Genomic DNA, 15314 nt, shown 5'->3' on the forward strand with positions numbered 1-15314 from the left:
AATTGATCCTATGACTTACCCATCAAATTAAATGATAATTCCTCTTTCCTGTACATTCTCTAGAAAATTATAATTTTATCTCACATACGTATCAACATGTGGTAAGCGTGTAAATATCAAAAAAACCATTCACAAACATTCAGTTGCACAATTTAGTCGTGATTTTGGACAATACCAGCCTTTATGTTTCTTTTACACTACAGTACAAACAATGTTGGAGTTAGACTGAGTTGTGTTACTCCACTCGTAGTATGAACATTCAGATTTCCAATTATTCATGTCTTTGCAAAAAAACGTTCAATCGATATAAAAAAAACCAGCAGGAAAAGTTTTATTGACGTGCGAAATATGACGAAAGGTTTTTGATCAAAATGTTCTATACATAATTAAAAATTTATATATCGATATAAAAAAGTTTTGATTTTTAATTCTCGACAAAAATCGAACTTTCCGGACAACTCTGATTAGAAACGATGATTTAGTATAATTAAATCATGCAGTTTGTGAACTTTTTACAAAGATTAAATCCGATATTCATTTTTCTTTTGCAATTCGATATAATTAAAATTATAGTCGATTCAAACATTGAGATAACTATTGATAAGAACTTTCATAAACTAATTATATTTGATATTATTCTTCATTAATAAGCAAATCTTATCTTTTTTTATTGCTTTTAAAATTAATAAAGGAAATAGTTGAAAAAAATCGAAAGAAAAGATTATTAAGAAAAGTAAACTGACCGCCCGATTTTATTCGTTATAATTCATTATTATTTCATATTCCAATAAAAAATACTGCTGACAATTCCTCATATACAGGGTGCGACAGAAATAACTGCCACATTTCAAAGGCGGATTGAGAAAAAATTATTTCCCAAATGTAGATAGAAAAAGTTATATAACTGAAAATTTTATCCACCTAATAGAACTCTGCCACTTTTGTGATGTGGGAGTTACTCCTGCCGCACCCTGTATAATTAATTTTAATTAACTAATTAAGTTTTATATTGTTTTCCTTAATTTACAATCTTAATGAAGCTATGGAAAATTATGTTAAACCAATACAAAACATAATATAATTATTAGTGTTAAACTTAGTGTATATTATTTAGATTTTCTCATCAATTTATTATTAACTTATGTCAATTGTTTTTAATAATAGGCTTATTCAATGAGACTTAACGAAAACCAACCCAACCTACATATAATTTGTAAAAATATATCTATCACTCGTTTTACACGTTTTTGCTTTTACACAGTTTAAATTAAAAAATAAATGTGAAAAATAACCTATTTCTCACTTTACATGGAACTTTCTTTACACGTTTTCACTTTTACACGGTTAAAAAAATATATTAAAAAATAATTGTTGAAAATAACTTATTCTATGCTTTTTTTTGCATACTTTTCAATTTACACGTTTTTCACAAGAACCTATCCACCGTGTAAATGGGGGTATTAAGTTTAAATTATATGAAATTATATGAAATCATAAATAATTGATGCAATAAATTAGAGGAAAACCTCCTAGAAAAATACAGATATCACTATTATCGATCAGAGATATCGATAAGAAGTGCTCACATATATTGCATAACAAACATATCCGGAATTTGATAAGATTTGTTTTATCTAAGAGAATGCGATTGTGCGTTGATTGCACAAGTTGGCAGTTCATACAAGTTGCATCCTATCGAAAAATAACGTGTTGTGTTCATATATTCTTTTTCAATAATATAATCTATTTCTTGCGAAAAATACGCAGAATTGGTATGGCTTCAAGGATTTAGTATATAATGTTTCTTAGGCATACCCGAGTTTTAAGTGAATCCTTATTGCAATTTAACCTTTGTGCAGGTGTAGAAAGAATATCAAGTGTAAATAATTGAAAAATTGACAAAAGGAATTCAGGTATACAGAAGACATACCTTAGAAAATACCAAAGACCGATTGCTAGTCTACTAAATCCATCCACTGTGTATAATTGTGGAGGGGAACGGCAACGACTACGTCCGGTAATGCGTATTTTGAGAGAGATATACCTCGAACTTGCCGATTACTTCGAGCGCAGACAAAGCGTGGAATCAGTATCGAGTGGATCGTGGATGCGTTAAAAGGCTTGTTTGTGTTTCATTATTAAAATTGTTCAAAATCCAAAGATGAATGGGTCCAGCAGCCGCGGAGTTACCATAGACTTTTCCAATCTGACAGTTTCCGTGAAGACAGGACAAACCAGTGAGTGTATATCTAATTGCAAATAAATATGAACAAGATTTCATTGGAACAATAAAGAAATGTAATTATTCCGATAATTTTTCGGAAACTTATATACTTTAGACATATATAAAATTAAAATAGATTTAGTTAATATTTATCATTTAAACAAACAAAAATGTGCGTAATTTCTAAAAATAAGTAGAAAAACAAATTCCTAACATAAAATTTGTTTGCAAATATTAATAGTTCATTTAATTTTTATGATCCATGTGAAATTCGAATCAAATATTGCAATTAAATTTTACATAAAAAAATTGTTATTCATGTTCATAACAGATAAATGTATACGAATTAATTTATGGTTCTATAATTATAGATAAAAAATACAATTGTAATTTACATAATATTACAAAAAATATTTACATAATCTCTTCTCTCATAAATATTAAAAAAGAAACAAAACTTACAAATAAATTAAATACTTTAATTTTCATGTTCAAGATAGATTCAAATTTAAAGAGTATCAACTTTTTGTTTACATAAATATTGTTTGAATGTAATTTCAAGGACACACTAAAATAGATTTCGTAGAAGATGATATGTTCTTCATAATATGAATGTTATTAGAAAACAACGGTAAACATCAAAACGAATACGCAATTGTATATAGAAATGAGTGCATCTGTTTTACTAAAAACTTTCTGCTTCGGCGGAGAAAATAGAAAGTTCTGTTCATTCAGTAAAAGAGAATTGCTCAATCGTAGTAAGATAACTGTTTCCATACATTTTTGTTTGTAAATAAAAAAGGATTATTATCATTTCTAATATTTAGTTGACAAAATTGTATATAATAATTTTAAAAAAAATACTTAGTTTATGTATGTTTACGACATTACTTAAATAAATCATAAAATTCTACCTGAATATTATATTTAAAATTGCTATAAACATAACATCATTATTAAGAAGACGAAATATTAATTTATAATTGAATTAATATTATTTTTACATTAATAAAATATTTGTAATTTATTTGAGATTAAATATACTTTCGATGATAAATTTCCACAAACATCAAATACAGTTCAAATCGATTATAGAAATATATATGCTAATTCATTTTTTTGCATTGAAACTCCTTGAGTGAAAATAGAAAGTTTAGTTCATTTACCACAAGAAAATTTCTGAATCGTAGTAATCTGGATATCACAAAACATTTACTACTGATTTGGATACCAAATTGCCAAGAATGTTATAAATATATTTAGTTTCATATACATATATGTAAATGTTATTGTATATATAAGAAACTATTGCAACAAAGCTTAAAAGTACTTACAATTAACGTTTAATATGTAGTATATAAGGATTTAAAGAGAGTAATCAAGGAGACTTAAGATGTTTAAATTATGTTCAAAGTTACGCAATGTGCACATTATTCAACAAATAAATGCGAGGCTGAGACGATAAAAACTAACAATTTAGTATTAAATAACAACTATTAAAATTCCATGTTAGTCACTCTGACACGCAACAACATCTGTATATATATTTTTTAATTTTTAAATGGAATTCATAGAATGGCCATGATTTAATAACACTTTTAAAAATTAGGGTTTACTAAATTTGACAACATTCCGTACAAATAATATAAAGTAAAACTTTTTTATTTTTTAAGAATTTATTGTCATTAAGTTATATAATTGTTGTTGACATAAACATTGCTGTAATTTTTGTATTTTTTGAAGATTTTGTATGGAAGTTTAAATTGCACCGCAAACGAATTACAACAATACCTCACATCCCTCATCAAATAACAATAAAATATAAAAAAAAGAGACAAGTCTCTTTTCTATACTGTTTATTTATATACGGTATTAAAGTCCTTGATTACTGCAGTTTCAAACAGTGCGGGATATTGGCGGAACTATGCTTGAACAATGCCTTGGTTTCCGAATAATTTAGTTCTCTGTTGTTATGCCAGCAAAGTCGAGGGCATTTCATACAAATTACCAACGTGTCTACGATTTATAATTCAATTAAAATTTCAGTATTTTCTCAAAAAAAAAACAGTTTTATTTAAAATTTAGATTTTCCACTCTTGTTAGGTCACCGTATAATAAATATTGTTATAATTGTTGTATTTTTTAAGAGTTTATTATAAACTTTTCACAAATAAATTGTTAAAAAGTATTTTTTTTATACTTATTATTGTCTTTTTCCTTCGGTAGACTAAAGTCTATTTTTTGTGCGATTTTAAAGTCCTCGCTTAGAGCGGTTTCAAACAGTTTGCGAAGTATATCAATTTTACATGATTTGTTGTTAGGATTTGAATGGATTTGGTTTTCGAATAATCCTATTTTTTTTAACAACCGAGTCGAAAATGTACATTTAAGAGGTTTAGTGTGTAACGTGTTAATAATATCAAGTATCAAAACAAATCGTCTAAATTCTACTAAATTTTCATAAAACTACAGAAATTCTATAATTTCCAAATCATCAATTTGTTCCAAAATTCCTACAAATTGTTAAACTATCGGAATAACATTGGAATTTCCTTACAGAGTCCAATATTTTTTTTATACTTTAAAAGCATTTTTGTTTTTGCAAAAAAAAACTAGTAATTAATTTATCTTTAATGATATAAGAGTTTTTAATAATTAAATTTTAAACGACAATGATTTGTTTTTAATTAATGATTAAATTTTTAATGACTATTCAAAATAAATACATCTGTCGAGGAGGAAAGCGAAAAATAGTATTTGAGAACAATTGTAAAAGATCCATTGACCTTTCCGTGAATCAAATATTATAAATATATCGACCAAATTCTTATAATTTTAAATTTAGTTAACCGATTCTTAATAGAAGTGACATTTAATTATATATTTATGCGATGTTGTCAAGCAGATTTTATTTATCAAGTTTATCGTAATAATTATCAAAATGAAAAGTAATACATTTCTTATTTGTTATATAAATATACACCATACGGTTTAAGCACTCAAGACCTGTTCTTTTAAATTTAAATGCAATTATTTTTTATTTGTGAATAACAACACTTTCTTGATTTTTGGTAAATTATCTGAAATAATGAGGCCAATGGCACCGCTTAATTGATAATGTACTTGTTTACACAACATTCTGCAAAATGTGTTAAAAATGTTACTTGTTTTTTAACATATATACTATAGATTAAATAAAGCAACAAAGATATCAATAAAAAAAATACGTTGCATTAAGTCAAGAATCGATAACGACTTAAGTTTACCAATTAAAATAAATGTCGGGGTAAATAAATATATTTTGGGGTAATACGTAAAAAAGTTCCTCAACAAAAAAGTTTAACAGCAATGTTCCGCACTATTTAGACTTTATTCAAACTATTTTTTGTTTGCATTGCATAAATATTGGCCATTCCTATAATTTTTAATACAAATAATTTGTCATCTTTCATTTGCTATTAGTCATTTTTCTAAGAATAATTTCGCATAATTATGAATTTTTTTCTTTAGATTCTTATAAACGTAATAATAATATTGTACAAATATACACTCTTTGTTAGCTAAGTTAATATGTTTTTTTCCAAATGCAATTACAGATACAGTGGAACCTCGCTTAACGAGGAAAACCTGTGTACACATATTATGTGTATATTTCATGTTGTTTGTGATGCAAAATTTAATAAAAATTGCAAAATCATTGAACATCGAGACGAAGTTATGGAACGCATTATCCTATTTTATATTAGTTGCATATGTTTCACTATACGAGTAAAAATCCGAAAATTTTGGAACGAATTCTGCACGTTAAGCGAAGTTTCTCCGTATTTAACTTATGGTATAATTGTAATTAATAAATTTTCTATCTGTGAACAAAAAAATATAAACAATTTGTTATTATTACAGAAAGATTAAATAATTATCTGCATTCTTACTAATATCTAAGTTTGCATATTGATTTCCTGTTGCGAGTTTAGATTTCCTATAAGTTCTACAGATATTTCTGTAGTCCGAGGTGTTCGGATCAGTCAATATCCAGGACTAATCGAGAACTTTAAATTATATAAAAGACATAACTGTATATAGGATCATATATATCTAAATAAATTATTCTGTGTTATATTTATCATATCATATCAATTAAAATTCATTTTTTTTTTCGTTTTTTTTATACCGAACTATAGTAATAATATTATAAATACATACATTGATTATGTACTATACTAATATAGTTAATAAAATTAAAATAAAAAAACAATTAATATGTAAAAAAACTGTTTTGAATATCTAAGTTTGGTTTCTAAACATTCCAAGAAACGAGAATGGAAACGCATTTGCAAGCTGTTTATAATTGAAAATACAAACAAGAATAGTTATTTACGTTAGCAGTTTAGCAAATTTTTAAATAGTGATTTAATGAAATGTATAAATTACATCAACAAAAAATACTGAAAAGTAACTTCATGATAAACCTTACAATGATAGAAATAAATATAAATTGGGTATTTTATATCCATATTCATGTAAAAGAATTGTCATGAAGAAGTCGTCATAGTCAGAAGTTGTAATATCAGATGAATATGGTGGATGTTGCAGAAATTCTAAATCAAGCTCACTTATTTTGCTGCGTGAGGTCTTGAATTATCATACTAAACAATTCGTATCTGATTGTTCACTAAAACTGAACATTTTTTAAGCAGTTCTACTTGTAATCTTACTAATTGGGCATAATACATCTCTGCTGTGTAACAGTGTGACCAGATTTTAGTAATTCATATTCCCGAAATATCTCACCAAACTACGGTGAAAAGCTTTTTCAAAGTCAATGGAATGTAGAAGATACATATGCCTCAAGAAACTTATTTTTGTTTCCCTTCGGATTGTTGTAGAGGACCTACTTCTCAACACCAGTAACAATTGTTCTAAGAAACCAATCGGTTTCATATCTGCACAACAGAGATGAACAGATGATTATTCGTTGTTCTAACCCAAATTTTGTCTACTTTTAATGCGATGTACTTTGTTTATTATTTGTTTATATTTTATCAGTGTACTTTGGTCATTGGATCAATCTGCAATATTGTTTATTTCCTTTTTCTATAGCTTGTTGAAAATAATTAAAAAAAAAAAACTTTATTTTCCAAGTTTTTTTCAAATAATTTTTCACTGAAAATCATCATCTGTATTCAATAAATTTCTAACTTTATTTCATCTACATTTTTTAAATCTATTGAGAAATGAATAACTTCATTTTTAATTGCTGAATTAGAGAAGTTGTGTTTGCTGGAAGAAATTGCTGATTTCGTTAAATCAAAGTCTCGTAAACATCAATGAATGCAATTGTTACTAAATAATTGTCGAAATCAAACATATTAGTTTAATTATAACAAATAAAAGCTGATTACATTTACTTCACCTTAAATACATATTTTTTTATTGTTTACGAGAAAAACTTTCTCCTAAGTACCAAAATAAAATTAAAGCAATATTACGACTCGATTTACGCAACGCGCAATTTAATTTTTGTTGTAGTGCGTTCTCAGTAATAAATGAAGAAAGCGCCGAATGTGCAAAACTACATATTATTTTATAGAGCATGTTCAATCTCACAAACACTTGCAACACTTTTTTTTACTGATTTTTCACCGTTACGAAATAAATTCATGCAATTTTATGGCAATAAACAATTATTTTCTTATTTGTACTTCTTGTTAATAAAAAAAAAATGTCGGTTTTTAATTAATTGCACAAGTTTCAAATTACGATCAATTAAAAAGTATGATAATTGTGTGTTTCTTTTAAAATTAAATCAAAGTTCATAACTGTTGATTTTTTTTAAATATTTGTCGTACTTTTGATAATTAAATTAATAATACGTAACAATCTGGTTGATCGATAAATATTTTTTGTTTGTTAGTTCATTTGTTGTTGCAATTAAAAATAGAAAATTAAACAATCTTTAAATTGTTAATCTTCCTGATAACTAAAGCATAATTATTATGTCTCTAGTAATAATAATCAATCTAAAAGTATAGATATTGTATCAATTTATCTGTTTATGTACTAATTAAGTTAGTACTTTACCGATTTATTAATAATAGCATGCAAAATTTTATGGAAATTTTTAATTTCTACTATGAAGACATAAAATGTTATGATTGAATACATCTATACTTTGTAGAGGTGCGGCTTGGATCTATCTGGATTTACTTATGTTCGGTTTTATTAAAAAGAACTGATTCTTAAATGAGCAAAATAAAAAAAAAATCTAAAAAAATTATACAAAACATGTACATATTTTTTTGTAATTAGTGATTAGTTAAGGATATTAGCTGAATCGATTACCCGCACTATGCGAGGTATTGCTATATTGTGTTTATACTGATATAATGACAGTTAATAACAGTTATTGTAACAAGCTTAATATTAAATAAATAATTACAGATAAAAAGTGTTATTTGTACTTGAAATATCGATTATTTTATAAAATATTTCATTTACACATATTTTACGTTATAATATACAAGAAACTTATATTAAAATGCATTCTTCGAGTAATTTATGTCTGTATTATTGGACGAATTTTACTATAGGTTACATGAAAAGTAAAATTGATCGAAAGTATGTATACAGCAGTGGTTTCCAAACTACGCCTCCCTTAAAAATATTTAATTATTTCGCCCCCATCCATTTCATAAAATAGATTTAGAAAAGTGCTCACTGTAACTAATATTCGCACCCTTAGACTAGTCCGCCCCTCATTCGGGAGACGCGCCTCATAGTTTGTAGAAAGCTGGTCTACAGTTTTTTTTATAAATTGAGACTGAATTAAATGTTTATATTTGATAAAGGATGTGCAGATAATATGTTTGTTTACAAAATAATCTAGCAATTATCACTTTAATTATGCGCGTGTGACTCTAAATGTTAAGCAATAAAAGAACTTAAATAATCCAAATCAAATTATTTTCAATATTAAAAATTTGATGAAATAATTTATGTATTACCAGTGAATATAATCAAATGTAACCTAATACTTATAATAGCAATAAAACATATATTTCAATTATGAGCCGTTAGATTTGGAAGTGACCTAAGTCTGTTTCAATAAAAACATTGCGCCCTTAAGTTGTCGAGGAACTTTAGGAGTTAAGCAGAGAGAAGTATTAGTATAATTATTAGTTCGGTAGTTTAAGTAAGACTGTGAAGTAATATAGTGTAAGCGATGTATGTAAGATGTAGTAAATAAACGCCATTTTGAAACCCCAACGACTTTCTTCAATTCACCCGCACAATTTGGTCCTTCGTCGAAAACATTGTTGTTTAGTTTTAACATAACGTATTATATAAACTATTAATGTACTTTATTATAACTAATAAGATACTACAGTTAATTAATTTGAAGGTTGATCATTGGACCAATTTTTCAACTTTGTTCAGTGTATAAAAAAAGATTTATTATAAAATTTGAAAGAGATCAAATCCATTCAACATAGTTTAAAATGCTTTAAATTGAGATAACACCACTCAATTTATTTTTTCTATTTCTTTACACACAATTTGTGCAATTTTAAGCGAAGTATTCTCATACGTTGATATCTTAGAACATTTTATATGGTTAATTTCTCAAAAAAAACGCATTTTTTTATTAATTTCATATTTAGAACTGCGTTCTCCAAAAATGTTGTTCATATGAAATCCTATTGTTTCATTTCATTTAGAATAAAGTTATTACATTTTTGGTCATTGCCTTCAGAAATTTGAAGATACACACTCTAATGATACACATAATTTGAAGATACACACAATAATGAAGTGGACTTAGGTCACTTTCAAAATATTGTTTTTAATTATTGAACTTAGTGAGAAAATTGATGATTTCAAAGTTATCATATATATAATTATTGTTTATGATAGCTAACATCAAATTATAATATATTTTGTTTATGATTATTCAATCAAATCATATTGCAAATCATCAGAGTCAAGTTGTTTTCAACTTCAAATTACGTAAAATTCATAAAATATTATGAAATAATTTCAATACAACTGTTAATTATTACTTATTTGTTAAGAAAGCATGCAAATCAAATTGCTTTCAATTTTATATTATGTAAATTACATACAGTTTTATCATTTTTTTTATAGTTCATCATATATAATAAACAAACTACATATCAATGCATATGTAAGTAAAATATCAATGTCAAGTTATTTTCCATTTAGAATTACTTAAATTAAAAAAAATGTTATGCAATATTTTATTTATATATTTCCAGTATATATAATTAAATTTAACTTAATAATTACAAGAACAATATAAATATACTAAAAAAATGTATGTATTTATATTTCTAGTAAATATTAAGAGCGTTAAAGTATAAAACGTCCGATTTCGTACTGAAAGTTTGGATTATTAAATCACAAACAAGAAGCAGTATAAATAACTAAAGTTTGCACCTAAACTATAAATACAATTTTACCATTAAGCTTGTTAATACCAGCATTGAAGAAGCCTCAAAAGCGAGTGATTATAATAAATATCTCGAAAAGCGAAAAATATATTTTTTATTTGAAAAAGCTTCTATTTTTTCCATTTTTTTTTTCATCGATATATAAATAAAGTTATATGAAGTAAATACATACAAAAATACATTTTAATTGAAAATTTTCAATCCAATTATAGTGTATCCGGACTAATCGAAGCAGCACTATACGAGGTATTTGATTATTTTCAGAGGAATACCGCACACGTTGTTTAAGCATTTGATTATGCTAATCAAATGCACAGACACGCAAACATAATACGAGAGTTATTACAAAAATAGACGTGCTAAAACTTGACAACTACCAGACATTTGTCCGGTTCTATGCTCATCGGATCTAAATGCAAATCACAACAATCAACAGTCATGTTGTTTTTTTTTTTCTTTATTTTTATTGCAGCACTGAATTTGCAAACAAGTCGGAAGCAAATATAATCTTTTACACAACCTTAGCTCTTTTTTTTTTAAATATTTAACGTTTACTTTAAAAACAATTTAAATAATGTACACAAAGCATATGCAAACTCGAGTCACACACTTTTTGTTCGTAATTGCAAAACCATGCATTTACTAATAGATAACTCAAAAGCTAAAGAGGAATTCATGTTTTTAGAAATTTATTGAACATTTAAAAAATGTAATATATACTAATTATATTTTATAAATAATTATGTTAATCGATTAATTACAACAAATGAATTACTTTCCTTTGTAAAGTACTTTATTTAGCTATCATCATAATTTTCATTTATAAATAGAATAAGTACAATTAATCAAAAATATCTCGCATCTTCTTCAAAATAGGTTTTTGTAAATACATTTATACTTATATATTTTGTTTCATTCGCTAGATTTGATTTGATTCGAATCTTCCATCCTCTACACACAATATAATTCTTCTTTGTTTAAGTATTACTTGTAATAATATACATATAGAATCTCAATAGATTTAGAAATAATTTTGAATAACGATCGTTAAAAAAATAGAGTTTCTTTTTTCTTTCTATCTCTCTCCCTTTTGCTTTTTACGAAGTTTTCAACCGAAAAAAAAGTTCTTTTCTTAGCCTTGGCAACTTGAATTTCGATCAAACTACTTTGTGAAAATTTTCGTAGAAATCAATAACAAAGGTGTAATCAGATTATTCCTATATGCGATTTTAATTTATATTTTAAATAATAAAATTATTGCCTGTGCGAATTAATTAACTATTTTTTCAACAAAATGTTAACCTTTATGCCAAAAATTTATAAAGTTAGTTTTAAGTTCAGCTCTGACTGGACCGGTTTTTAATTCGTTTTATCGAATTACATAATATTATAAAATCAATTGCATTTTGTTATTATATAACCAATTCCAACAGCATTTTGAAAATATAATCAATCCGGTTTGAAATTTTGTAATTATGTATTCCAATTGCATGAAAATACCATTTAAAATGTGTTTTTTTTTAATTATTTTAGAAACCAAAGAAATTATCCATGGAATCGGCGGAACGTTTGCGTCGGGTTCCTTGATCGGAATCCTGGGACCTTCGGGAGCCGGAAAATCCACCCTTCTGAATGCCCTCAGTGGATTCAACACTACGGGTATGAAGGGCGACATTATCATTAACGGGAAACGCAACAACATGCAATGGTACAGGAAGAGGTGCAGCTACATACCGCAGGACAACGATCTGCACCATTTGCTGACGGTGGAAGAAAACATGAAATTCGCTGCAGATTTGAAACTTGGAGAGACCGTCGACAAAAAGACAAAAAACAAAATGGTATGATTACATCCAATATATCGAATCACACAATAAACTATTTATCTTGTTTAGATTAACAGTATTTTAGATACGTACAGCTTATCAGAAATTAAAGACACGCCAACATCGAAAATATCGGGCGGACAAAAGAAGAGGCTGTCCGTAGCTTTAGAATTGATCAGTGATCCAATGGTAATGTTCCTGGACGAACCGACAACGTAACATTGAAATATCGCTGAAAATCTTGCACACCTAATTTCGGAATTTTCTTTTCCCAGAGGTTTGGATAGTTTCACGAGCAGCCAGTGCATCGAAAACTTGAAGGAACTGGCAAATAAAGGGAAAACTGTAGTTTGCACGATACACCAGCCGTCGGCAACCATCTTCAAACAATTCGATCACGTCTACATCCTTTCTGAAGGCAGATGTCTGTATCAAGGAGGAACGGAAAACATGCTGAAGTTCTTGGAAGAGATAGGAATGCCTTGCAATTTATTCCACAATCCTGCAGATTTTGGTGAGTATTTCACATAGATCTCAAAGATGTAAACTTGATATAAATTATTCTTATCACAGTTCTGGAGTTGGCGAACGGCGAGTACGGATCTGATAAAATTGACATGATGATTAAGTATTCGGAAAACGGAGGGAATCGAAGCTACATGGACAAGTATATTGAAGATGTAACAAACGGTAAAATACAAGTTTAAAAGATATAATTGAATTGTTTACTTAAGTTTGTATGATTTCAGGTGTATACCAACCTCTTTCAGGTGATCTACATTTTCAGAGCAACACGTACGAATTGAAGACTCTATTTCGGAGAGAATTTGTTAAGTTGACTAGGAATTTGGTAGGATAAATATGATTTACTTTAATGAACTTGTTCATTGTTTTTTTTTAGTCATTAACCTACCTACGTATTTGCGCGACGATAATAAATGGATTCATGATTAGTTCCATCTATTGGAATTTAGGCGAAAACGCTTCCAAGATTTGGTTCAACTATAATCTCGTACTTTGCATAGTTATAAACTTGGTCATGTGCGGTATAATGTTGACAGTTATAGTTTGTAAATAGATTAATTACGAAAAGTGATTATATTTAAAATTAATTATGATCTATTTTTAGTTCCTATGGAACTCGGTATACTCCAGAAAGAACACTTTAACAGATACTTTCGATTAAGGAGTTACTACATTGCGATAACTATATTGGATTTACCGATCTCTGTATGTATTGGAAGTGTTACAATATTAAAAACATTTAATTATTTATGTTTTTTTAAAGATATTTTCAACCACAGTATCGAATTACATCATACTATATTTTACTGCGCAACCAATGGAGATGAATAGGGTTCTCATGGTTTTGTCTTTTGGTATTATGGTTGGGCTAATCGCTCAAAGCATTGGTTTACTATTAGGAAGCTGCTTAAATCTCAGAGTAAGTTACAAACATTCAACTTAAAATTATGGTTAAAACTTACATTTTTTTTTGCAGAACGGAGTTTTCGTTGGATCGTATGTCCATATGCCCTTGATGTTGCTGAGTGGCTTTGGTTTACTTGTGAAAGATGTACCGTCATACTTCAACATCATTGGATACATATCTTACATGCGATACGCAGTGTCCGGTATGAATGTAGCCATCTACGGTTACAACAGGAAGAAATTAGAATGTCCTGATGATGAGTTCTGCTATTACACGACCGGAGCATCGTTTCTGAAAGAAATGGAGATTAAAGACCATAGTTTTTGGACTGACTTTTCATGTATGATCGCTATTTACTTTGGCTTAAGGATCGCAACGTATTTTGCCATAACCAAAAGGTTACCAAAATAATGTTCCAATTATTGTATTTATTTAAATATCTGTAAAAATTAAATATTTATAAAGATTAGTCGTTTGAAAATGACTTTCACTTTTAACAGAAATGAGTGAGTTTAAAATGTAAATGCAAAAAGGTGATATTCTCATAAACAAGAAAGTGATGCAGTTGGATTCTTACCAAGCCAATGACCTTTATCCTTCGCTAAATCTGTTTAAAACAATGTTCGTGACCGTGATGAAGTTCATTTACATAATAGAAATAAAGATGAATAATATAATTAATCATTTCAAATGTCTCTGTTTATTATTGACTAACAACTAATTTATTTAAAAAAAAATTTTTTTGGTTAAATATATGCGTAATTGTACTTAAACCGATCTTCTGAAAAAAATAAAAAGTTAGTTTGTTTTCTTAATAGCACACATTCCATCACGTAAGATGTTTACAAATATTAATCCAACGTCATTCAATAGTGTAAACAAAGCAAGACCGTTTTAGAACAATTTGATGCGTTGTTTAACTAGCATGAATACCAATCACGTTCGACTTTTGCGAATATTATTCAAAAGTAGTCACTAATGGTAATTATTCTGGATCAATGTTAATTTTTAATGCTTTTGATACCACATATGTTTAGTTATACAATCAATTTATTGGATGTAACTTTTTTTTAAAAGCAAATTTCTGCTGCGAAAAAACACGAATTTCCTAAATATATCATTTATTTTTTTGGCATATTTGTTATTTCCTATCAAAATTATCATTATGTAAATATATTTGTCGATTTCATGGACTCAAGGATTTGTTCAAAACTGGCTTCATCTTAACATAATTAGACGTAAAAACAACATTATATAATGTCGACCTTCAATTTTAATTATAATTAAAAGTTGTAATCGAAAAGAAGAAAAACAACTAAAGCAAAATTAATAAAATATTAATTAGGAAAAATATAGAAATA

General features: G+C 27.3%; 1 protein-coding gene across 1 annotated transcript; it reads left to right on the forward strand.

Annotated features, from left to right (window-relative positions):
• The first annotated feature begins 1768 nt into the window (after positions 1 to 1768).
• LOC108563572 (ATP-binding cassette sub-family G member 1-like) lies at positions 1769 to 14422 on the forward strand. Its single transcript, XM_017922288.1, has 10 exons — positions 1769 to 2237; positions 12229 to 12536; positions 12591 to 12736; positions 12797 to 13035; positions 13095 to 13211; positions 13271 to 13371; positions 13423 to 13591; positions 13651 to 13751; positions 13810 to 13965; positions 14023 to 14422. Exons 1-10 carry the CDS (start codon positions 2162 to 2164, stop codon positions 14362 to 14364), a joined length of 1755 nt encoding a protein of 584 aa, XP_017777777.1. The 5' UTR covers positions 1769 to 2161; the 3' UTR covers positions 14365 to 14422.
• The last annotated feature ends 892 nt before the right edge of the window (positions 14423 to 15314 follow it).

The sequence above is a fragment of the Nicrophorus vespilloides genome, unplaced genomic scaffold (genome assembly GCF_001412225.1).
Source record: "Nicrophorus vespilloides isolate i.1.1-1 unplaced genomic scaffold, Nicve_v1.0, whole genome shotgun sequence".
Lineage (NCBI taxonomy): Eukaryota > Metazoa > Arthropoda > Insecta > Coleoptera > Silphidae > Nicrophorus > Nicrophorus vespilloides.